This window comes from Dermacentor silvarum, chromosome 11, assembly GCF_013339745.2.
Source record: "Dermacentor silvarum isolate Dsil-2018 chromosome 11, BIME_Dsil_1.4, whole genome shotgun sequence".
NCBI lineage: Eukaryota > Metazoa > Arthropoda > Arachnida > Ixodida > Ixodidae > Dermacentor > Dermacentor silvarum.
In genome coordinates this window covers 52,614,710-52,641,820 of record NC_051164.1, presented here as the reverse complement: position 1 = coordinate 52,641,820, position 27,111 = coordinate 52,614,710, and the positions used below count along the sequence as shown (strand labels likewise).

At 48.7% G+C, this 27,111-nt stretch overlaps 2 protein-coding genes across 2 annotated transcripts in view; both read left to right on the top strand.

The window, feature by feature from the left end:
• LOC119433007 (uncharacterized) overlaps positions 1-27,111 on the top strand; it is a 280,121-nt gene that overhangs the window by 158,391 nt on the left and 94,619 nt on the right. The gene's annotated exons all lie outside the window — the stretch shown is intronic.
• On the top strand, positions 23,033-23,683 carry LOC125941559 (uncharacterized). The gene is made up of 2 exons (XM_049659086.1): positions 23,033-23,505; positions 23,537-23,683. The coding sequence occupies exons 1-2, from the start codon at positions 23,037-23,039 to the stop codon at positions 23,542-23,544; spliced, it is 477 nt and encodes a 158-aa protein (XP_049515043.1). The 5' UTR covers positions 23,033-23,036; the 3' UTR covers positions 23,545-23,683.

The window sequence follows — 27,111 nt, the reverse complement described above, 5'->3', positions numbered from 1 at the left end:
ATCCGGAGGATGGAGACGACCAGTCCAAATTACCATCGCTAATCTTAATTCGCACTAAAAAAAAAAAAAAAAAAGAGAAGGAAATAGACGCTACTCACATTCAAGTATCCAACTTTTTCCTGATATGGATGGAAAGCTTCCACCGTATCACGTGCTACGTGGCTTTCTGATTCGTATGCCTTTTATCACGCATGTGCGCTCAGATATAATGGACCGTCAGGGCCGGTATTTTGTAGCGATGCCTTTCCGGTAATAATGCCTTTTCGCGCTTATCGCGCTTTGTCAGTCGTCAGAGCGACGGTCCGCTCGCGTTATCAACGGAATCAGCCGGTCGTGAGCGGTGGATGATAAGTCTAGTGTAGAATAAGTCATAAGACATCGCTACAAAATCGCGGCCCTGGTCACAGCAGTAGCGGTGTGTGCCGCCGCCATGACTCAGCGTCTGCTCGAACGGTCAAGGTAGCCGCTGTAGAGGCAGTCCTCTCAACCAATCATTTTCGTCACAAAGATCATGGTTCAGGGACGCTGCCGCCGAGTAACGCGATGTCTCGCGAAAGCGATCGCGTCCCCTAAAGTTATCGCTTAGGAATATCGCATCGGAAGATGGCGCGCGTGTCGTGCGGCTAGCAGTTTTTCTGGCGCCTCGATAGAAGCCGCGTTGAGAGGAGCTACGTTGCCGTGCGATGAAGCCGTCAGTAGACTTTCTACTAAGCTGAGTTTCCCGAAAGAAATCGAGCGCGAAGAAGAGTAGACATGTCTGCTCCATCTGATGGGACAACTGCGTGGGCCAGCTGCAGCCGGCACCGAAACTTTCGCGAATACCGGACGATGGAAACTGGTATGCTGTTTATCTTGCCTTCGTTGCTTAAGGATTCACGGAAGATGTTCTTGAGAGCAACATTTATCTGCCGCAGTAACGGCGGATGCAGGTAATTAAAGAACAGCCAAAATGCACACTTTGCAAATTCATTTTAACAGTGAAGCTCTTTAAGCCAGCCCTAAAAAGTGCGCGTTTCACGAAACTATCACCATCAGCATTGACTCGAGTGTCGTCGTCTTCTTCCGCAGCCGGCTCGTTGGTTTTTTAGTGTTTTTTTTCGCTGAGTCATTGTCTTTTTAGGCGGCTGTTTTATGATCCACATGACATGCATGTCATGAAATTCATGTCATGCCCTATCATTTATGTTCGTCATGCACTGTTGTCATACTATGCCAATTTTGTTACCTACCAAGTTAATGAAACGATTATATGAGAGCATCAAGACGTAGGCGGGTGTTTCGTGACCTACATGACACTCACTCATGATATTCATGTCATGACCTATCATTTATGTTTGCCATATACTCTTGTCATACCATGCGAATTTAGGTACCTACCAAGTTAACGGAACTACCATGAGAGCACCAAGACGTAGGCGGCTAGATAGATAGATACTTTCAAAGTGGCAAATGTTCGCCAAGAAATGCTTCGCATTTAAAATTACCTTGAGCAAGGATTGAGGCTTTTCAAGGTAGCTTTCAAGCACTGCTGCCGCGTTCGTCGTCGTCGTCTTCTTCCACAGCTGGCTGCGTGTCCGTTAATCATTCCAGCGTGCAATTCACTTCTCTTCTGTCGTCGTAATGGGAAGGCAAAGCTTGCACTAGGCCGCGCAAAGCTCGATACAAACGAAGCTGGCCGATCGATTGCGTCTCCTGGTAGTAGCTAGGTTTAACTTGGCTATGTCGAGGTAGAACTTGGTTGTATCTAGGTTGAACGTGGTAGCATCTAGGTTCGGCCTTGGCTATGCCTGAGTTGAGCTTAGTTATTTCAGTAGAACTTCATTAGGGCCTAGTTGGTACATAATTATGAACTTACAGCGCAAACACCTAAGACGGACCACACAAGGAAGATACGACACACATTGGCGCTGACTAACAACTAACAGTTGTTAGTCGCCGACTAACAGGTGTTAGCGCCAGTGTGTGTCGTATCTTCCTTTCGTGGTCCGTCTTAGGTGTTTGCGCTGTAAGTTTAAGTTCGGAGCTTGGTTATGCCGGGTATCTCTTAGATTATGACGCAATCGATCGGCCAGCTTCACTGTGTCCAGCTTTGCGCGGCCTAGTGCAAGCTTTGCAGTTTCTTTTATTAAATTTCCGCAAATGTTATAATAGCCTTAATGAATTGTTCAATGTAGCCTTCACTACCATATATAAACTTGAATTTGTACATACTTGACGAAAAAAAAAACAGCCTGCCAGTTAAGACAGCGCCAGTGCATCCGGTGCAACTTGTTCACTATATTTGAGCTGGTCATACACTTCCTTTTATGAAAAAAGAAAGTGACGTGACTGTATACTAAAAGGATATTTAAGTACTCTCCATTTATGAGGGTACATTAGTATATTCACATATCATTCTACCAACTCCATGAGAGCGCATGAACTGCAGCTTAAAAACAAGTTGAACTCATCTTGCGCACTTGTTCTGTTGCAATTCTACTCCGCTGCCTCATTATCACGTATGGTTGCATACATGCGCCGTAGTCGTTGATTGCGAATTTGGGACCATGAATGACTGAATGGTTTTCTAAAGTCCGGTGGTCACATGCTTTCTTTTAACGCAATAGTATTTGACGCATGTAAGAAGGAATATCGACGTTCAATATAGGTTAAATTCCGGGGTTTTACGTGCCAAAGCACAATTTGATTATGGGCACGCCGTAGTGAAGGACTCCGGGATAATTTGAACCACCTGGGGCTCTTTAACGTGCACCCAATGCAGGGTACACGGGCGTTTTTGCATTTCGCCCCCCATCGAAGTGCGGCCGGGATTCGATCCCGAGACCTCGGGCTTAGTTATGCAACGCCATAGCCACTACGCTACCACGGCTGGTCGACTTTGAGTATAAGGAACGTGTTCTTCGTCCTTCTTTTGTAAACAGTGATGTACACACAGCCATAGATGCCGGCCTATCAGAGCACATGAAAAGTTTCGATATCAAACAGTGCAGGACACAATGGGGCGGCGAGCTCTAAGAAGGCATTGGGAAGAGATGAGAAAAACACGGCGTCTCCGCTGCCTGTCCAATTTCATCGAAATAAGCCAGCTTGCCGAGTTCGACATAACAATGTTGTTTGAAAGTACAGACTATTTCTGCGTGATGGTTTCATTTCAGAACAAAGTTTGAATGGCATCTTACAGGACATGAATACACTCTTCGGCCAATTGTTTTGTCGCAGTGTATTTTCCAACGTAGAAACGGGACAACCAATTAGGCAAGACAAGGCAGAGCCGCTGTAAACTCGTAGTAAATCAGCTCGGCCTTTAGTCGGCGCTCTGTGTTTTCTAATAACCCATTCCTGCGCTGAAAAATAGCATTAGTATACAACATAACCACTTGATAACGTCGAATGTGCGACGACTGCTGTGCATCGTATGTGGGGCATGACCCTGTCGTTTTTGGGAACTCGTGCCTGTATGCGAAAGTACGGAAGCGTTACGCGTTCTCGGAGGAAAGAGTTGCTTCGGTTCTTGAAAAGCACCAACCTCCATGACCGCTGGTGATGCACTCCTGATTTGATTGTGCGTGCACCATTGCAAAGTGCCAACTTCACTCTTCCTTCTCCTCTTTCAGCCCCCCTTCCCCAGTGCAGGGTATGCGTACCGGGCTCAGCCTGGTTAACCTCCTTGCCTTTCTCTTAAGACCTTTCCCTTTCTCTCTGACGCGGAAGTGAGCTCACAAACACATCTATGTAAACGGGCTTCAAATTATATTTATAAAAAAATTGTGTTTGGCAACTTGTTTAGAAATATAGACATTCTTTCGAGCTCAAAGAAGCGACAACACAATAGATCCGACAGGAAGTGCAGAGCGCTCTGTCCTATTTGTTTTTCGTGTCCCAGTGCAGAAAATAACGCTAGTTGTATGCACTACTTGGGATCGTTAAAAGAGGAAGAGCGGAGGCCTGATTGGCGTGCCCTATTGCAAAGGATGCTATATAAGCGACGGCCCGCACAGAACAGCGCGCATTGTGCGCTTCCCCGTGGGGCGTGGGCGAGTGCGTGGCGTGCGTTACCTAAAGGCGAAGTTTGCCTTGCAACATCGTCATTGCTTCGCCCAAGATGCGAACGAGTGCGAAGTGAACTCTCATCTACCCACACAGTTCCGTCAACACGATCAAACCACGAGTAAGGCGCCTTGCCATCCTGTCTGATGTACCCTTCCGCGTGTTATAGTAGCCTTACTCCATTTCCCTCAGCGCATTTCAAGACGAACGTTCAAACGAGTGAAACAAAAAAAAAAACACACTAGTACGCACTGCACGAGTAAATATATTTACATTACAGTAAGACTTATGATTACGCGTGTTAAAAAAACTATAATAATTCAAAGCCGACAGAAACAAGCGAGAACATGGAGCAGCCAGAGATAACAAAAAGTGGTGCAGCTTGCTGGGCCAGGTGGTTCATACTGATATCTCAGAAAACCAGCGAAAAAATGAAACGCATACACGAAGGAAAGAGACACCACGGCGCTGGACAAGCAACTGAGATATATTTGAAAAACAGACCATCCCTCGAACAACAAAGCATCGACGCATGCGCAATGCTCTTGGCAAGATACAAAAACTTGAAATTGATAAACACAATTACCCAATTTCTTTCTACTTTCTTATGTTTAAAGTTCAGCCTTTGAGCAAAGCTATCTCTTTGTCGCTCAGAGAGATAGAAGAAACACTGATGCATTTTCCTTCCTCTTGTACACTGATGTGAATCGCCTCAAGTATTTCTCTTTCGGGTTTCGTGCTGCCTCTGCCAAGAATCGTTACATTTTCAAAAAGTGGTGCACCGTCACACTGACGACAGTGAAAAGCCAGGTCACCAGCTTTTTGGTAACCTGGCAATGCTCACGCATCCGGTCATTGACGCATCAGCCGGTTCGGTCAGTATAGAACTTACCACACGTCAATGGGATTTTGTTGATAACATGCGTTGCTCACTTATCGTATTTGTTCACATGCTTGGTTTGGAGGCCTCTTCTTTCCCGCATTTTCAGTGCGCGTGCACAGTCCTGACAGCTTACACTGAGTGGAAAACGCGGCTTGTACACCATGCCGCCCAGCAATTTTCTTGATATTGTGCGACATTTTATGAATATAAGGCACCACGTGAACATTTTTCTTCTATGTTTTTGTTGGATTTTTGGTGTCCTTTATTTTGTATTTTAAGTTTTCCACGTAGGCACTCCGCTACCAACTTGAGCACTTGTGCAGGAAAACCCGCTGCAGTTGACTTGATGGTCAAGTCTTTCCTGGATGACGTAATAACAGCTTTTCTGTAGTGCACTCCGGAAGCATAATGTGGCTATACTCCTTTTTAATAACTTAGAATGTCTTGATTCAAACGGTTGCAAAAGCTTTTCAGTTCTACGAGGGTAAATCCAGCAAACGAGGCTGTCATCTCGTAAAGTTAGTGTTATATCATTAATATATATATATATATATATATATATATATATATATATATATATATATATCGCAAGCCCTTTCCCTGTCGAGAAAATGGGGGTAAGCGAAGCTCGCGGCAAGACGACGCTGTCCCAGGCGTTCCGCTTCGATTGCCCTAAACTCAGGGTCGGCGGCTCTTCGCTGAGGTTTGGCCTCAACATCGCGCTCCCGCAACTCGGGATCCGCGGCTCTTCGCTGACGTTTCGCCTGGGCTTCGGAAGCCCTCACGATAGAATCGGACGACAAGCTTCGCTTCGCACCATTTTCTCGACAGAGGAAGGGTTGGTGATTTTGTCTCTTTGGGTCCCGCGCGTGACAAGGGTAGTTCAAGGACGCGTTCCAGGACCCCGAGGCCACAGGGGTGTGCGCCATTGAGCTTGGACCCTTTCTTCACTGTCACCAGGATCGGCCCACATGACAGAAGTATGTGCCATTCAGTTGGGCCCTTTCTGCACTATCGCGAGGATCGGCCCGCTTTTCAGCGTGACACAACCACCACCACCACCGCCGACACTTGTGAGGCAATACAAGCTTCGCTTGAAAACGTAATGCTTGTTTTCTTTAGGAAGTTCAAAGGTAAAATTTATAGTGTGAGAGCATACTTCGAATTCGTTTAAATGTCTTCCACCACAGCTTCCAAACAGTCAGGCAGCACGAAAACCGAAAGACAAATACTTGAGGCGATTCACATCAGTGTACAAGAGGAAGGAAAATGCATCAGCGTTTCTTCTATCTCTCTGAGCAACAAAGAGATAACTTCTTCAAAGGCCGAGCTTTAAACATAAGGAAGTAGAAATTGGGTAATTGTGTTTATCAATTTAAAGTTTCTTTTTCTACCTTGCTAAGAGCTCTGCGCATTCGTCGGTGGTTTGGTGTTCGAGGGATGGTCTGTTTTTCAAATATATGTCAGTTGCTTGTCCAGCGGTGTGGTGTCTCTTCTTCCCTTCGTATATGCGTCTCATTTTTTTCGCTAGTTCTCTCAAGTAACAGAAGTATGGAATCGAACGGTATTCCTCTGTAGCTTCAGACGTTGTGGTTTGCTTTTTCATCCGTGATTTTCTTGTAGCGCTTTTTCGTTGCTTACTGATATGTGTCAGTACTTGCAAATACACGTCGTCTCGCAGAATAAGCTAGCTAGCTTTCGATTGGCATGCTCGTGTTACCGGAAGCGCCTTGCTTCCAACTTTTCCAACTCATATCGCAGGCCAGTGAAGCTAAGAATTCTCGTGTCCTTCCAACTACGCTTGATGATGATCACCACAAATCTCAATCGACATGATTCCAACGGCTGGAGTCATACTACTATCTTTTTCAATAAAATATATAGTTGTGCAAAATGAAAGCCGGAAGCTTATTAAATTCTAAAAATTTGGAACAGCGGTAAAGGACGGGACAAGAAAGACAACACAATACACTGCACCCATGTGTTGCCTTTCCTACATACGGTACACAACAGTCGTTTCACATTCGACGTTAACAGGAGATTATGTCCTATAATGATGTTTGTTAGCGCAGGATCGGGGTAATCAAATAGACAACACAGAGCCCTGATTATGAGCTGAGCTGAGCTGGCTTTATACGAGTTCATAGAAGCTCAGTCTTGTCTTGTGTAATTGGCTGTCCCGTTTCTACGTTGGAGAATGCACTGCACCAGAATTTAACTGGCCCAAGAGTGCGTTCACGTACTGTAAGATGCCATTCAACCTTTGTTCTGAAATGAAACCCGTCACGCAGATACAGTCTATACTTTCAAACAAAATTGCTACGTCGAACTCGGCAAGCTGGCTTAGTTCGATGAAATTGGGCAGCCTATAGAAAACGGCATGTTTTTCTCATATCTTCTCAATGTTTTCTTAGAGCTCGCCGGCCGATTGTGTCCTGCACTGTTTGATATCGAAACTTTTAATGAGCTCTCATAGGCCGACACCGGCAGCTGTGTTTACGTCACTGTTTACAACGTAATGACGAAGCACGCTTTGATATACTCAATGTCAATTATTCTTTTTACATGCGTCAAATACCATTGCTCTAAAGAAAGCATCTGACCACAGTAGTTTAGAAATAGAAATTAGTTCATTCATTGATTCATTCATTCATTGCCTAAAATGCGCAATCGGGAACTACGGCACAACCGTACGTGATAATGAGCCAGCTGAGTACAACTGACACAGCACAATTGCGCAAAATCAACTTGTTTTTAAGCTGCAGTTCATGCGCTATCATAGAGTTGGTACCATGATAAAAATGAATAAAATGCACCAAGCTCAATTTTCAACCCTATACTGCAATTTGTTAAATTCAACTGGTGCTGAAAATGCAAGCAAACTTATTATTCTAGATGTCCCCTATGAATTGTCTTTTCTTTTTACTAAGTTCCCGTGGTTACTGCTGCCGGCTTTGCAATGACGTGGCGTCTACACTTGCGAGCGTCGACCATCGCCGTGCTATCTGCTCTCGCCGTGACGTTGCGTCTGCATGAATAGCGAGATAACGCAGCAGAAAGCGGCGTGTTGTGGACAAAGTTTGCAACAGCAACGGCATTACCTAAACACCCCGTTTGTTCGCTTCCTTCTTCTTATATACCACAGAACACTTCTTGCGTCGTCGTGTAGGCGTAACTAGAAGCCCTTCCTTGTCTGATCCCTGTGATGCAAAACGCCCCGAAAGTTCTTCGATGTTAAAGGGACGAAAGGTACGATATCTCAATCATTTTAGAGTCGTCACTTAATGTTCATGACATAAATATTAGCCTGTTGTGGTATCAAGCGAAGCGTATAACTATTTTATTGCGATAGCAATTATATGGACACTCAAAAGCAGATTTCTGCCGTCGCCGTCGCCGTGAGGTTCCGTATGACGTCATTTGGAGAAGAAATCGTCGCCGCGCGCCGAACGCTGTATGTGCGAGTGAAAGGGCGCGAGGGGCGCGTCTTTCACGGGGAGTGAACGCACGGCGGAGAACAAACGCGCGTTCTGCGCCGTGCTCGCTTTAGGGCTGCAGAAGTAGGCGTCTCTTTTCTCCTTTACAATCACCATAAATGTAGAGCAAACGCGCCTTCTTCAGACGCGCGAGAGGCCGTGGGGGAGGGGGAGGGAAGGGAGGCGACGTTTAGCTGCGGCACCAAGTGCCTATTTATATCAGAGGCTCCGGCAACAGTCACCAACGCCGCACGCATTTTGAGCTAACGCGGGCAAAACGCCGATGGCGTCGACAACAGTTCTGCGTGTTGTTGCTACCAAAGCCGCTCACCTTACTTGGAGAACGCCGCGATGAGCGGAGCGAGCGGACGCATCTCACCTCGGCTCCGTGTTTTTTGAACTGCGAAGGCGGATTTTTGACCCGGCATGGCCTGATTCCACTCCAAAACGGTCAGTGAAGGTGTTCGACACCTGTTCGCACCATTTTCGGCAACTTCCTGTGGGTTTTCACGCCCCCGAAGAGACTTCTGTTCCCGAGCCGGGCGCGGCCACGCTAGGGCTACAACAGAGCTAGCGTTCCGGAGCAACGCCGAGGCGGCCGCCGGCGTTTCCAAGACCTCTCCAGCCTCCAAGGAACCGTCTAGCAGGATGGTATACTGTATCGAAGGCGAAGATATTTCACCGGAAGACTTCGCAAACGATCCCCGATGGAATAGAGCCATTATTGCCCGGAAAATGGCCTACCCAACTCTCCGCTCGGCGCTGACGGCGACCAGCTCCGACACGCTCACTCAACAACCAGCCGACCTGGCCACGCCGGCTCAGCACAAACAAGGCAAGCCATCTTCTCCTAAGCTTCGACGGCATGCTCCTCTACCTCAACTGCCCGCCACGGACCTCAAGATCATTTTTCGTCCGGGCGGTAGCCTCGATCTCCGACAGTGCAACGGCGGAATGCTACTACCACTCGTCTGTAACATGGTTCATGTCAACTACAACGAGGCGCGGCTGCACGATCGCCTCAGGATCAACCCGTATAACAATTCCTTCACAATCAGCACGCCAGCGGAGGATCGGGCACAACGCTACGTGCAAACGCAAGTCCTCAAAATCCACGACAAGCAATTCCCGGTCCGTGCTTACATCGCCGCGCCGGACGACGCCATCCGAGGCATCATCTACAATGCGATATACGATCAGTCGCAAGAAGAAATCTTTGAAGACCTCTCGGCTCTCAACCAAAGCAAGTCTTTCACCATTGCTGACGCTCGCCCACTCGGTCGAACCAAGTCTATCCTGGTTACCTTCGTCCAGACCAAGACCATTCCCAAACAGTTGAACTTTTACGGGGCTGTGTACGCCTGCCACCCCTTCAAAGCAAAGGTGGAGGCGTGCTACAACTGTTGGAAACCCGGCCACCGGGCGGACGTCTGCCCGCAGCCAGTCACCAACCGCTGCCATCGGTGCGGGGAGCCCCACCCGCCCACGGATCCTCCCACCTGTGAATCCAAGTGCATACTGTGTAACGGACTCCACTTCACCAGTTCAAAGGAGTGCAAAGTGCGCTTCGAACGAGCTGGAAACCCACGCTCTAACCCCCCGGCCACTGGCAAGACGGCCGCCCAGCAGGACAGCACACCACCTCCGAACTCCAGTCGGCGGTCATCCCGCAGCCCGTTCCGATCAAGTTCCAGGGAGCGCGCCGGGTCCAGGACCGGTTCCAGATCCACTTCAAGAAAGGGCCGCCACAGGAGTCGGTCCTCCTCCTTTCCACCCCTCCCTGGTCAGAGAACCCAGCCCACCGAACAACAGGTGAGCTGGAAGCCGCGATCACCCTCGCTCGCTCGGGAAAACGCAGCGCTCAGAGCACAGCTCCATCAACAAAGCCTCGAGATCGCGGAGCTCAAACAACAGCTTCAAATCATTCTCAAAAAACTTCCCCCACAACAGCATGACTCCTCTGCATGCCCCATCCAAAACGCTAGCACACCTAAACAGACCCCCCTACCCTCTCCTTCCACCAACTCCTCGCGCACGGAGTCACCTGCTCACAACCCCCCCCCACGAAGCGTAAGGCACAAGCAGACGCTGACAATCCCACCCCTATGGACACCGAGCCGCTGACTGCCTTAACTGCAGCCATAGAAACCATGCAGGCTAGTCTCGCCTCACTGCAAAAGGACAACGTAGTCTGGATGACCAACATCGTCAACCGGTTGACAGCGCTCGAGCAGCGCCAGGGTGCACAAGAGGCCACCACGGCTCAAATGCAGACCCAGGTTAATGGGCTTCTACCCCCAAAAATGACAGGATCGGCACCAGCCGAACACCCCTCCCCAGCCCAACATGGCTGCACACCGTAACGAGATACATGTGTGGCAGTGGAATTGTAGGAGTTTCCGTGCGAAACGAAACAACTTACAACTCCACCTACAAACCCTTGCGAATCCCAACACTCCCACCATCATTGCCTTACAAGAAACACAAATTAAGACGAAACTCTGTAACTACACCACGCATGAACCGGAAGGAAAGACGCCGCCACGGGTTGCCATACTGGTCCATCGTAACCTAACGGCTACGGACCACCCCCTCGAAGTGAACGATATAGACAGCCATCTTGTCGAGCTTCTCCCGAGTACTCGCAAAGGCGGCAGCCTATTCGTTCTCAATATATACAGCCCGCCCAAAGGCCCCGCAGCCCCTCTCCTAACAGCTCTTCGAAAGGCCCTTTCCATCAGCAGCAGACACCCCCTTATAGTGGTCGGTGACTTCAACGCCAACCACATGAGTTGGGGCTACAAGAAGAACTGCAGAAAGGGCACCGCGCTTTGGACATTCATTCAGAATGAGGGCCTATCCCTCATCAATGATCTAGACCACCCAACTAGAATAGGCAACAGTGCCCAACTTAACACCAGTCCAGACCTCACTTTCACTAAGAACATAGCACACAGTCGCTGGACCAACACATACAACTCCTTCGGGAGCGACCACTACGTCATAAATACAGAAATTCAGCTCAGCACACTGGCTCGATCTACTCGACGCCCGATAGAAATTGTAAACTGGGATAAATTCCGCCAGATTCGAACTTCAGCTCCCGACACCATTGACGACCTTGACACATGGACTCAAAGCCTCTCCCAGGACGTGGCATTAGCTACCTCCAGAATCCCAGACACCACTGACACCGACATCGCAGACAGCCGCCTCCTTCACATGTGGGAGGCCCACGCCAGCCTTCAAAAACGATGGTTAGCCAACAAACATAATAGAACACTCAGACTACGCATCGCAACATTGGCTAAAGAGATTGAAGCCCATGCGGGGCAGCTGGCCCGCCAGCAATGGGGCCAGCTATGCGACCGCATGAACGACAATCTCGGCCTAAAGGACACATGGACATTTCTCCGCTGTCTACTGGACCCAGGTCACACCAAGACCAACCAGCGGAAAAATGTCAGCCGAATTCTGCAGAAACTCCCCCTACAAGATGAGGCCCTTGTCGAAGCCCTCAAAGAACAATACCTCACTACCACTTCTCGCACACCACTCCCTGAATACCGCGGCAACCCGAACCCCAAATTGGACGTACACATCTCGCCATGGGAAATACGGGCAGCCATGCACAAGCTCAGAACAACATCAGCTCCAGGAGCAGACAAAATCACTAACAAGATGCTCCGGAACCTGGATGAGCACTCCATACAGGCCATCACAGACCTCTTCAACGAGTGCTGGCAAAATGGAGTGCTCCCAGTCCAATGGACGCATGCTAAAATCACATTCATCCCTAAACCAGGGAAACCTTTGGATCTCAAAAATCTCCGACCGATCTCTCTAACCTCCTGCTTAGGGAAACTTTTCGAACATGTAGTCCTGGGCCGCTTGCAGGAACACATGCACGAACAAGACCTATTCCCCCACACAATGATTGGATTCCGCAACCATCTGTGCACCCAAGACGTAATGTTACAGCTTTCGGAAGAGGTACTACACCCCAGGAACGCTAAGCGCACCAGGGCCATATTGGCTCTAGATCTCACCAAGGCTTTCGACAACGTTCACCATTCGGCCATTATGAACGCTCTCTCGAATCTTAACGTAGGGGAACGCACGCACTTCTACGTAGCGGCCTTCCTCCGCAACCGAACGGCAGAAATTACATTTGGTTCACTCACCTCACCAACCTTCCAACTAGGCAGCAGAGGTACACCTCAGGGCTCAGTCCTCTCTCCATTGCTTTTCAACATTACACTCATACCCATGGCAAAAGCCCTCACAATTATCCCCCACCTCTCCCATTCATTTTATGCCGATGACATTACACTTTGGACATCCACTGGTAATGTGGGCGAAATGGAGGAAACCCTCCAGGCGGGGGCGGACATCGTCGCGGCGCACGCCGCGGCGGTGGGCCTCGCCTGCTCACCGACTAAATCAGAACTACTGCTCTTACACCCTCCAAGGTGTCGCACAGGCACGGGTCCTCCGCCCAATATTCGAATAAACATCGACGATCAACAAGTTCCCGAGGTTGATAAAGTGCGTATACTGGGCATCATTATTCAGAACAATGGCAAGAATACTGCCACCATTACTAAGCTCACCAACACAGTCCACCAGACCATGAGACTGATCCGACGAATTGCGAACCGCCACCGAGGGATGCGGGAACACGACCTCCGACGCCTTATACAAGCCTTCGTAATCAGTAGAGTGGTATACTCCCTACCATACCTGTTTCTTTCCAAGGCGGAGGAAGAAAAAATAAATGCACTTATCAGGCAAGCCTATAAAACGGCCCTCAATCTCCCCAGGTATACGTCGAATGCCCGTCTCCTCCTTATGGGGGTTCACAATACCCTAGATGAGCTTATCGAAGCCCATCGTACAGCCCAACTTGAACGCCTATCATCCACCACTACGGGGCGGCACATTCTCTCCGCCCTAGGCCTCAACCCTACACGCTCCCTCAGACCCACGCACTCAACCCCGGAAGCAATTCAGTCCCACTTAACAATTCATCCACTCCCCAAGAACGTCCACCCAGTCCACCACCCAGCTCGGCGAGAAGCCAGAGCCACGGCGCTACACAAACACTATCACGCGAATAACAGTGCAGTCTATGTGGACGCCGCAGAATATGCTACTCACCAAGCCTATGCCCTGAGCGTGGTTTCCAACACACTCCACCCAATAGTTTCTGGTTCGACCAAAGCTCCATCCTCCCTAGAGGCGGAGGAAGCCGCAATCGCCTTGGACAATCTCCTCAACCACTGCCACACTAATATTTAGTGATTCAAAAACAGCAATCCGGAATTTTGCACGAGGCCGTATTCACACACCTGCTTTCAAAATTCTCAATTCTATTCAACCTCCGACCAGATTAATTCAACTCCTATGGGTACCTGCTCATGCGGGCAACCCTGGGAATGAAGCAGCCCACAACATAGCTCGAGCGCACGTCAACCGAGCAGGGCCAGCTACAGACCCAGGCAGTGCACGCGAACGCATGGTTACCTACAACGAAATTTCTCTCCACTATAGGGAGCAACGGCTGCAGTATCCACCCCGCCCCCCCCACAAATCCCTCTCTAAACTCGAGCAGGTGGCCTGGCGCCAGCTCCAATCCCGTACCTTTCTATCCCCAGCTCACCTTGCCCTTATCCACCCCGGCCTTTTCTCCCCTGAATGCACCCTCTGCGGTGCACCCAGAGCAGATTTTCACCATATCCTCTACATTTGCTCTGAGCTCCAGCCAGCTTCCGAATGGCAACTCACCGACATAGAGCGATGGGAGGTCGCGGTGTCCAGCTCGGACCCGGCCGCACAAAAGCAGCTGGTAGGCTGGGTTCTAAGAGTCGCTGAGAGCCATAAGCTCCCGGCCACCCTACGCGATATCGAGCCAACCCATCAATAGGCTGTAAACATAAGGCTCAAGAATTAATAAATGTTTTAACCACCACCAACCACGAGAAAGATCGCACTCGAACGCAGCAGGAAAACAATTATACCCGTCGCCTGGCGTGACTACTAACTAGGGAGACGCCGTCCGCCAGAGAAAACCGGAGGATCGAATCGACAGCCGGCTCCCACCGCCTCGATGATGGCTCCGGAGCAGGGCAACTGGCGCCCGATGCCAAGTGGACGCCAGGAACGCCGGCACCGGGTTCCAAAGACGTCGCCGACATTGAAACCAACCGGGGCTGCTATATTCTTCTTCGGGGTGATTCCGGCGTCGTCCGACGTGTCCGCGGACGAAGACCGCGTGGAATATCAGAAAGGTGCCAGCCCCGCCGACCGACGCCGACGCTTCAATCACCATCGAGGTACCTGCACCGCCAAACGAGGATGCTTGCCGGAAGCAGCCACCGAGGACCTGCCTATCTCCGAGCGACGCCACCTGCCCACCGTCTCCGGGATTCCGAAGCATCGGCGTCGCTCGTGGTTCTACGCGTTCTACTCCTCTGGCAGCTCCTCTGGCCCTGGTACAGTGACGGTCGAGAGCTCTAGCTGGTTCTGGGTCTCGACCGACGGTGACGCGCGGAGATTCGAAGGCGAAAAGTCGGCGGCGCTGCGACTGCATCGACGGCGACTGCCACTGCCGTGGCCACAAGTTCCGGGCGCGTCGACAACCGTGCGTCGCCAGTCGGCTGGCCAGGCGGCCCCGTTCCCGCCACTTCGGGTCAATTTGGACCATGTCGACTTCCGGCGAGACCCGGCCGTCGCGCGCCCTTAAATGGTCACGGAGAAAGCTTCCAGCAGCACTTGCAGGCGTCCTCGCGGCGAAGCTGGAAGTAAAGGGCCCGCACGTGCGATCGAGGCTGTCCGGAAACTTATGTGAACACAACTTGAGACGGGCCTCCTTCGGCCCATTCCAAGCCATGTGCACAGAAAACGATTGTATTTTATTTTTTTGTATTGTGCTCATGTGCGCCATTTAAATATATTTGAAATGTTTGCGTTTGGAATTTCCGGCTTGTATTTTCCTCTCTGTGTTACATTGCCGTAAAAATTTGGGCCATATATAACTTTTATTGCGATAGCAATTATATGGACACTTCCACCGGATTTCTGCCGTCGGCGTCGCCGTCGCCGTCGCCGTGAGGTTCCGTATAGATAAAATCTTCGCCGCGCGCCGTATGCCCGAGCGGAAGCGTGCGGGGACGCACGCTGTCACGGAGAGCGAACGCACTCAATCTTCCACGCGCAAGCAAGGAAGCGGAAAGCGAGCGCCGGAGGGAGCGGGAGGGGGCGCATTTCTACTCTGCCAACAACCGCGCTCGTCGCTCGCTCGCACCGTCTCTTATCTCCACACGGCTCTGACCTTTATGCGCTGTGCATTCGCCGCTCAGTTTCCGTTGAAGCGATAGACCGCACGTACCTTCGCCCGCTGCGGCGTATATGCGCTTGCTGCCAGCGTTTTGACAGTCGTTGTCTGCAGTCATTCAGGGTGATCTATTCATGTTTGTTTGTGCGCGCTCACACCACAGTTAGTAATAGTCGGGCCACATTTTCCAACGCACGCTACACATGCAATGCTGCCCGGATCGGCAGTGCAGCGCTACAGGTGTGTCCCTTCGCACGCGCTGCCCACGGGCAGCGCTTCTCATCAACACCACCGTTTCACACGCGCCTTCTCGTGGTCATCGAGTCTCTCTTCATGTCGGTCTATTTACGCCGCAGCACACCTGCTTAATTAATCAGCTCATGTTTACTACAATTCATATTGCTACCAAAGCCGCTCACCTTACTTCGTATGACATTGCTGTGTTGCTATCGCATTCATTGCTTCGCCCTTACGGCGAAACTGTGACATTTTTTAAATTGCTGTTTGTCACGCCACCACGGTTTGTCATCGGCCGTTTGGTCGGGTGGTCAGTATGTATCGCGCCGGATATAATTTTGTAATGAACAGCTGGGATGACCATTTGCTAACGGCTGGCTGTTACTGTCAAGTAGCATATGTACTTTTCCATAACAGAATATATTAGTATGTCCCAAAAATTGTGGCAGAAATAACTGTTATCAATGCTTCCGCGTTTTCTTTTTGTGTGTGTTTGTTTAATTAGTAAAGAAAATGTCACACGAACTTTAGAAGTATATCAGTTCGAAACCAACAAAGAAGTGCATGCAGCTGATATGAAAAACGTAAAGGCCATGATAAGAACAAGTTAAGGACAATTATTTTGATGAATCTTTGTCATTCAAGAACCTTGTTTACATGTTTGCAGATATGCAACGTCCAGGAAAAAAACCTCAATGACGCTGCCCTTCGTTGCAATAGATTGCGCAGGAGCAGCTGTTACCGATCGTGTATTGTAATTACACCGAAATTGTAGTCACAAGATTGAGTACATGTAAAAAGCAGGAGTTGATAAAGGGAAAGAAGTGTCGCTGGAAACAAAGTTCACTGCTTGTACACACAAAACCTGGCAACAAGATATTTAAATATACGTATAAGTCTCCAATAAATTACGTATTAAAGCAAATGTCCCTGTATATAATACGTCAAACAAGACAAATAAACATGTTGCGCAGTCACAGATAGTAAACTTTGCGCACAGAAAGACAGATGATCTAGGCAAGAACAAAACTATGATCGCAGAAATCGTGATATGTACTCGGGCCATGCGGCGGTCGTGACAGCGCTATATGGGTAGAATAATAGAGGAATAATGCAGAAATCAGTACGAAAATGTGTGATTTAACTGCCTGCAGTGCGGCAACAAATATTCTGCACCCAAAATTAAAGAAGGGTGTTGCTTCGGTTCAAAAAAGAAGTAAAAGCAGGTAGTTAAAAATGGATGTAACGGCCAAATGAAAGCCACAGATGATGCCGCAAATTGAACTACCCAATATCCGAGTGTGTTTGTTGGGAAACGCCGCGTGGGCCGGGCTTTTAATGAGCAAGGTCGGTCAAAATTGGTTATTGATGACATAATTTTCCTATTCGCATGATAATTTTGATCATGATAACTGTTAGTATAAACGGCAAAACTTTCTCCTGTTTTAAAAGCTAATGAACAGTCATACGCTTTCATAATTATGAGTTTATGGACCTGAAGGAATAGAGCTTTTTACTTGCATTGACTTCCATGTAGAAGCACCCTACGAAAACAACTCCTACACCGCGACATCACCCAGGGTTATATGAAAAATATGCTTTTACAGAAAATTCATCACAAAACTTTTTACCTTCCTACTTGTTTCTTAAGTTACACTCCTGATGAAAGGAGAGTCAACTTTTTTCTCGCGGGCAAAATAATTACTTCTCTCTGTTTATCTCTGCTACAAAATCCCTGTCATTATGTGCAAATACATGATCAATGAGTAAGTTCCGCGAAAGATAGACTAAGACAAATGGCTGAACGCAAAGAATTGCATGCGCTAGTTACTCTCCACACAAGGTACAAAAAATGTTGCTTCCGAGCTCTTCCTAATGTTTCTTCACAATATCACTCAAGCTGTAACTTCTAGTGCGCGGAATTTTTATTTGTCATTTCCAACAGCGACGTACAAAAGGCAGATATAGGGGACCTAAGGCCGTACATTTGCAGCCGACCACTTTGATGCGGCAAGAAGAAAAAGTGGCGGCAGACGCTGAGCGCATTGGACTGTTGCTAGAAGAAACGCGGTTGAAGGCGGCGGCACCACAGTCAGCAAAAGACGCCATATGGTAGCCATTTCATGCTCACATCTATTATTGATTACGGGAGAGCCAGCAATTTGTTTTCTTTTTTTTTTTTATGATGTGCCCGTAGTGTATTCTCCCCAAGGAGGATTAAAAAAATGACAGCAGATCCACGAGGTGAATGATGATGAGTGGGCGAAGCTCCGGAGGGAATCATCGGATCTCCCGCTTAAGGGGACGCTAGCACAAACGCGTTAGAAACGTGCAGTACTCTCTAGTAAGGGGGAGCGGCCACAGCGTCTTACGCAGCCATTTACACATGCCGGAACGTGCACCGCGTTTGCCGACGCCATCACATGACTGCTGAGAGAGTATACCCCCCGTATTCATAAACGCTCCTCGACTTCAACTTGACTTGCCACCGCCTTGGGCAGCGCGTTCGAAACGCGTTGTAGGTAAGGCGGAGAGGCCACAGCGTCTTACACCAGCTTCTTACACGGGCCGTAACGCGCTAGCACAAACGCGTTAGAAACGCGCTAGAAACGCGGCCTTTCGTTAATGTTGGGTATTTATAGCCATCGTGGTGCGTTTGTCCATGTCCGCTTCGTGGCGTAGTGGGCTAACGCCGCGCGCTCGGAAGCGAGGGGTCCCTGGTTCGATTCCGCGCTACGGACACAACTTCGGAATTTTTTTCTCATTTTTCTCAGACTGGTTACACACTACTACTACTACTACGACGGGGACGGAACGGGTGCCGCTATGAGGAGCTTCGCCCCTAAAAAAATGCATTTTTTTTTAAATCCTCCTTGCATTTTTTTTTCAATCCTCCTTGATTCTCCCTAAGGCGCACTTGAACTTGGCTGACGGTCTTTAGTGCTATGTAGTTAAAACTGTTGTAGATAATTGACACTACGCCGAACTTGAGGAAGGCGCAGTGCCTGCGCAAGGCTTCGGCCAAGACTAGTGTATGCACCACGGTGTGGTATATGTGTATATATATATATATATATATATATATATATATATATATATATATATATTATATAGATATACACATATACCACACCGTGGTGCATACACTAGTCTTGGTGTATATATAATATATATTCGTGGTTCATTGAGCACGTGCGCAGAATTTATGAGACGTATCGGCGGACTCGAACAGTAGGTACTACAAGCTCGAACACGTAGTCTTTCTTCATCCTGCTCGCACTCTGGAGCAAGTTCCGTCGTCGCCAGCGTGGCTCGACGCAGAGAGGTACGTGGCAATTCATTGTATTTGCATGCATGTATCTATGTATGTGTGTATGTATGTATGTATGTATGTATGTATGTATGTATATATATATATATATATGTATGCATGCATGCACATATGTATGCATGTATGTATGTATGTATGTATGTATGTATGCATGCATGTATGTATGTATGTATGTATGTATGTATGTATGTATGTACGTACGTACGTGTGTGTGTGTGTGTGTGTGTGTATGTGTGCGTGCGTGCGTGCGTGCGTGTATGTGTGCGTGCGTGCGTGCGTGCGTGCGTGCGTGTGTGTGTGTGTGTGTGTGTGTGTGTGTGTTTATTCATACCGGTGCTAGCGGTCCCAGGAAATCCGGCCTTTCAGGACGCGTTTCCGACAACAATTAAACGTTCCTTACGCTGCCCTACAAAGTTGCGCGATAAAGATATTGAAGCGAAAGCATGAAATGGCCCATTGAGTGAAAAATGCTGCAGACATTCTGAGAATTGTCCACTAATGCGTTAGCTAACGCATTCTTCGGCTCAGCGGCTACTTCGCTTTTGATTACTTATTTAGCTAGCTTTTGCATGTCTATCCATCGCCACCAATTATCTACTATTACGCTATTATAACGATTACATGTGTTACATTACAGGGAATAGATTGAAACGACCTTATCTTTTACAGTAATAACGATACAAGGTAGATTAAAACAAATATTGATGAGATGTATACAGAAATGCTAGATAAAACACGTGTACAGGAAACTCGATTAACTCAGGCAGGCTAGGTGGCTATTTGTCGTCGTATCCGTTTCAAAGGGGATGCCATTAAATCATCATCATCATCCGCGGCAGTACGGCGCCGGCCGAGAGGGGGCACGAAGAAAATTAGGCGTGGCTTGCTATCGCAAACACGAATGACCAACGGAGCTGAGGGGAAGCCTCAGCAAAGTTGTGCAAAGCTAAGGGAAGAAGAGCTTGGTTTAGCAAAACAGGATCAACAAGCTAAGCAAGGTTTAATGGAGTTAAGCATTGCTTGCCGTTTCTTCTTCTTCTTTCTGGGCTTTTACGTGCCAAAACCAGTTCTGATTATTAGGCACGCCGTAGTGGAGAGCTCCGCATTAATTTTGACCACCTGGGGTTCCTTAACGTGCACTACGACGCAAGCACACGGGCGTTTTTGCATTTCGCCTCCATCGAAATGCGGCCGCCGCGGCCGGGATTCGATCCCGCTACCTCGTGCTCAGCAGCGCAACGCCTTAGCTGAATGAGCCACCCCGGCGGGTGCTTGCCGTTTCTTAAGCCGCTTCTCTACGTCATTCCAATCGAGCGGAACAATCATTTATGCAATGTGTCTTTTCACCTAATTCCTCCCATTATCATCCCCCATTGCGACCCTCTTTCTTCCCCTTCCCTTGCGTAGAGTAGCAGGCCAGATGCTCCATATTCCGGCCGACCTCTCTACATTTTCACATCAATAAACTACTTCTTCTAATCGAGCGGCTTCATTTTCAGGAGTTCTAGTGATTGGCTTCCCCATTGCGCTAAGTCGAGAAAGTGGAGGGTGAGAATCAAGCCCGCCAATGTGAGAGCGCATCTGTTACTAGGGAGCGCTGACGTCATTACTAACGTCATACCACGTGCGCTCGACACGGCTGTGCATTGGCTCCGCTCCCGCTCAACTCCGCCCTGCCACCTGTGCCGCCGGTCCTCCTCTTCGCCTTCGCGCATATCTTTCGCCGCAAGAGTTTCCCGGTAAAGATTACGGTTCCATAAGCTGTAGTTGCCGGGAAGCGACAACCATTTGACCGTTCTATACATAGCCCCACGCTTCGCGATGCTGCCAGTCGATCTGGTGATTTCGATTAGTTCTGTGGTGCGCTTCGATGGCCGAACCGTCGACTTCGACTTCTCAGTCACTAGCTGAGCAGAGCGGGCGAGTCAACGAAGCAGAGCGGGCGAATCGGAACACCTGTTGAAGCATTAGCGCGCCAGGTGTTGCGTGAGGGGCGAGGGCATCACCACGACGCCACGTCACCAGCACTTCTCGACGGAGAAGATACGGCGACGCGATACAGAACGTCTTCGATATGCAGCCAAGTGTGGCGCAGAACGCGTACGTCTGTTAGCTCGAAAACGCGAAGCGGAGTGGCATCGAGTGGCGGCGATGAGCCCCGAGGAACGTAGTGAACATTTAGCGCAGAAACACGAAGTGCAGATGCGTCGATCCGATGCAGTAAGACAGCAGTGGATCGGCGAAACTCTATAACACACCCAGCCTCAAAACTCGAAAACATTACTCGCAGCGCAAACCTCAAAGGACCGAACAGCGGCGTTCAATGGGACATTAATGTTTTTGAATTTACAACTCATACGCACTGTTTAGGTGTCCTCGGATCTCTCCATGACGACCATCAGCCTTGAAAGCGCACGCAATAAGTTACAACCAGCTTCAACCGCTAATACTGAAGGCGCGAAATATGTGATCGCGTTGAGCATTTTGTCGAATTCCTGTCAACATGTTAAGAACTCTTTTCCAGCGGTGAAGTAGAGGGCTTATAATCTACCCTGGAAACTTATACGGCCGTATTTTAAAAGACATACAGCTCCAAAGAATACCACGCGCAATATGACAATCTCCCGAGTGAACTCTTTGCCACCAATCTTCTTTGGTAAATAAAAGAAACGTTAAAGTATTTTTCATCGCATAATGTGCTCACTGATGCGCCTGCCTGTGTTCCAATTCGCGTTCTTCAGAAGCTTCTATATGCTGCTGCAGACGCAATGCTAAAGTTTCTTGCTTTCTCCAACTGTGCCTCCGATAAGGGCTGCGTTTCCTATACGTTCCCCCGCCCCATTTTGACTGCTCCGTTCCTTGACACAGACCAGTTTCTTAGCGCACAACATACTCACAGAATATTCGTATACAAAGTAATACAAGCTATGAACTTGCCCTGAAATGGTTATTTTCTGGCCTATGATGCAACGGAGGTCCACCGATGTCGAGTGCACCGGTTGCGTGTCGACATTATTCTAACAGTAGTTTGGACCATAGAGTTTTCTGCAATAATTATTGTACGTAACTCTATTGTTCGGACTTTTGCCTAAAGCACCTTTATTTTGGGCGGTTGTGGGTCGGCACCTGGCAGCTTTCTGGAAAAATGTCGCATCGAAAGTGCGTGCGCCCACAAGTAGGTGGCGTTAGGCGCGCAGAAGTTGGTGTATTCGCAGAAATTCGCTTATTCTGCCCAGACACAGCTGCGGCCTTTTTTTGAGACAGGAAACGGAAGGACGAATAGAACTGGGAAGAAAATGAGCAAGGGCACCTATCTAAAGAATGTTGCGCAATTAAGGAAAATGAAAAGTGCGTGGCGGTGTAGCGCGTACCTATTTTCTAATTAACATAAACGTGCTACCCCTGCCTGACTTGCCCATTTGTTTAAGTTTTTTCTCTCCCACATACCTTTTACATTTAACAGCCGGCTTCATGAGCAATCCCGCGTAGTGGGTAAGCGCGCCACAAGTGAACGAACAAGCAAGCAAGCGTATGCGCGCGCATGTGCACGTAGCCTCGTTGGCACGCGGACACGAGGCACGTCGACGGTCGTTCCATTCTGTTCTGAGCTCCAGGCGGCAAGTCTCCGAGAAGGGAAGCGGTCGACGACGCACGTCTCAAGAACCCAACGAGCAAGATCGCACTCGAACGCAGCAAGAAAAGAATTATACCGGTCGCCAGGCGTGAATGCCCGCTAGGGAGACGCCGTCCACCAGAGAAAGACCGAAGGGGACGAATCGACAGCCGGCTCCCACCACCTCGATGACGGCTCCGGAGCAGCACAACCGGCGCCCGATGCCAAGCGGACGCCAGGAAAGCCGGCGCCGACTTCCGAAGACGTCGCCGGCACAGAAACCAACCGGGGCCGCTATTATAGGCTTCTTCGCGGTGATTCCAGCGTCGGCCGAGGTCTCCGTGGACGAAGACCACGTGGAAGATCAGAAAGGTGGCAGAACAAGCCCCGCCGACCGACGCCGACGCTTCAACCACCATCGAGGTACCTGTACCGCCAAACGAGGATGCTTGCCGGAAGCAGCCGCCGAGGACCTGCCTATCCCCGAGCGACGCCGCCTGCCCACCATCACTGGGATTCCGAAACATCGGCGTCGCTCGTGGTTCTACGCGTTCTACTCCTCCGGCAGCTCCTCTGGCCCAGGTACAGTGACGGTCGAGAGCCGAGGCTCTAGCTGGTTGAAGGTCTCGACCGACGGTGACGCGCGGAGATGCGAAGGCGAAAAGTCGGCGGCGCTGCGACTGCGTCGATTGCGACTGCCACTGCCGTGGCCACAAGTTCGGGCCACGCCGACAACCGTGCGTCGCCAGTAGGCTGGCCAGACGGCCCCGTTCACGACAGTTCGCGTCACGCTGGACCATGTCGAGTTCCGGCCGGACCCGGCCGCCGCACTCGCGTAAGTGGTGACGGAGAAAGCTTCCAGCAGCACTTGCAGGCGTCCTCACGGCGAAGCCGGACGGAGAGGGCCCGCACGTGAGATCGAGGCTATCAAGAAACTTATGTGAATACCACTTAAAACGGGTCTCATTCGGGCCATTCCAAACCATCTGTACAGAAAACGATTGTATTTTAATGTTTTGTATTATGTTGACGCGCGTCATTGAAATATGTTATAAATGTTTGCGTTTGGAATTCCCGGCTTGTTTTTTTTCTACTCTGTCTTACGTTGCCGTAAAAATGCGGGCCATGTTTAACTTTTTAAATTGAAGCTGTTTGTCTACGCCACCACGGTTTCCCGTTAGGGGTTTGGTCGCGTGGTCAGTATGTATCGCGCCGGATATATTTTTGTAATGAACAGCTGGGAGGAAAACTTGCTAACGGCTAGCGAAGTGGCTGTCACCAAGCCGTCGCCAAGCCATCGTAAAAAGTTCTCTATAAACATGCAGGGTGTCCCAACTATCATACACCAAGATTTAAGAATATGCTAATGCCACGTAGCTGCACGGAACCAAGGTAATATTGTTTGCCGTCACTTGCAGATATTCAGTATATTTCTTGTATTCCGCCTAATTACTTAATTAGCATAATATGAGTATCTCCAAGTGACGGCAAACAAGATTACTTTGGTTCTGTTGAGCTACGTAGCATCTGCATGTTTTGAATCTTCGTGCATGATAGTTGGGACGCCCTGTATGTGTGCCAGCAGTTCTGATCGGCAATCTTGCACGTGATCACACTCGGTCGTTGAGCGGAATAAGGGAGGAAAGAAACGATGCGGAAAGGACAGGTGGACAGGCAGAAAAAGACGCCGAGTGATGCTTGCAAAGATGCAATGGCAGAATATGAATGAAGAAAAGAAAGAAAGAGCGGAGGAAAGAAATAACAAAAGAAGGAATGAATGAACGAAAGAACGAACGAAAGAACGCACGAAAGGGCCAACAAATAAAGCAAAAACTAGCGTAGGTTGCACTGGAGGCGCAATGCTAAAAAGAAAGCGGAGCTGATGGGCACCTAGCTAGTCTTGGCTTTTGGGCTATGCTAATCACTACCAAGTCATCCCCAACATTTCCTGGAATTTATTGATTATTCATCGATCATCGATTAGATATTGATTGGCTATCGCAAGGTCATTATCATCATCATCAGCCTATATTTTATGTCCACTGCAGGACGAAGGCCTCTCCCTGCAATCTCCAATTACCCCTGTCTTGCGCCAGCGTATTCCAACTTGCGCCTGCAAATTTCCTAACTTCGTCAACCCATCTGGTTTTCTGCCGACCTCGACGGCGCTTCCCTTCTCTTGGTGTCCATTCTGTAACCCTAATGGTCCACCGGTTATACATCCTACGCATTACATGGCCTGCCCAGCTTCATTTCTTGCGCTTAATGTCAACTAGAATATCGGCTATCCCTGTTTGTTCTCTGATTCACACCGCTCTCTTCCCGTCTCTTAACGTTAGTCCTGATATTTTTCGTTCCATCTCCCTTTGTGCGGTCCTTGTTCTCGAGCTTCTTTGTTAACCTCCAAGTTTCTGCCCCATATGTTAGCACCAGTAGAATGCAATGATTGTACACTTTTCAGCGACGGTGGTAAGCTCCCAGTCAGGATTTGGCAATGCCTGCCGTATGCACTCCAACCCAATTTTATTCTTCTGTAAATTTCTTTGTCGTGATCAGGGTCCCCTTTGAGTAAGTGACCTAGATAAACGTACTCCTTTACACACTCTAGAGGCTGACTGGCGATCCTGAATTCTGGTTCCCTTGCCAGGCTATTGAACATTATCTTTGTCTTCTGCATATTCTTACACTTTCTCGATTAAGGTCCTCAATCATTTGCTGTAATTCGTCTCCATTGTTGCTGAATAGGACAATGTCATATGCAAACCGAAGGTTGCTGAGATATTCGCCGTTGAGCGTCATTCTAAGCCTTCCCAATTTAAGAGCTTGAATACTTCTTCTAAGCATGCAGTGAATAGCAATGGAGAAATTTTGTCTCCTTGCCTGACCCCTTTCTTGATAGGTAACTTTCTACTTTTCTTGTGGAGAATCAAGGTAGCTGTGGAATCCTTCTAGATGTTTGCTAAGCTATTCATGTATGCCTCCTGTACGCCTTGATTACGCAATACCTCTATGACTGCTGGTATCTCCTGAATCAAATGCCTTTTCATAATCTATGAAACTGAAAGCCATATACAGAGGTTGATTGTACTCCGCAAATTTCTCGATTACCTGATTGATGACATGGATATGATCCATCGTAGAATATCCCTTCCTGAAGCCAGCCTGTTCTCTTGGTTGGCTGAAGTCAAGTGTTGCCCTGATTCTATTGGAAATTAGAAACCGCAAGGTATTGGCCACGTATTTGGGCTAGTCGAAGCACTACCAAGTCATCCCCTTCATTTTCCAAAATTTATTGATCGATTATTGATCAGCTATTGGTTCGTTATCGATTGGCTATCGCAAGGTATTGGCTATGTATTTGGGCTAGGCTAAGTACTACGAAGTCACCCCCTCCATTTTCCGGAATTTATTGATTATTTACCGATTATCGAATAGCTATTGATTAAATATTGATTGGACATCGCAAGGTATTGGCTACGTATTTGGGCTAGGCTAAGCACTACCAAGGCATCGCCAGCATTTGCTGGAATTTATTGATTATTGTCGGTTATTAATTAGCTATTGACTGACTAAGCTTAAGTAGTCCCAACCACGCTTAGCTAGACTTAGCGAGGCTCAGCTTTCGCTAGCTCACAGAGGATGTGTGCCACTGCGCTTTGGACCCGTTCTGCATCACCGCCAGGATCGGCCCACATTTTTTGTGGGCGACTAAGGGAATAACGGCCAGATTAAACAGCCCCGCTGTTAAAATCAAAGAATTAACGAAAGCAAGAAAGAGAACGAACGAAAGAAAGAACGAAAGAACCTTGTGTTTCTCGGCGTTTTACGTGCCAAAACCAGTTCTGAATATGAGGCATGCCGTAGTGGAGAGCTCCGGATTAATTTTGACCACCTGGGGTTGTTTAACGTGCTCTAGAACGAAAGAACCGTTATGTAGCGCATTAGATGCACACATGTGTCGTTCAGAAGGTCGAGCAACAGCGCAATAGGTTTATTTCACAGTGCGGCTGGTTATGTCTTGCAGAGTAAGTATGACCCCTCCGATCGTATAACCTAATGCATTACCCCGTGTGCAACAGGCTATCACGATCACGTGCTACAGGAAAGTAACATACTGCCGAGTTTTATATATCGAATGACGAGATAACTTTGTTTGCACATTATCAGTGTATGTGCTTCTATCAAATA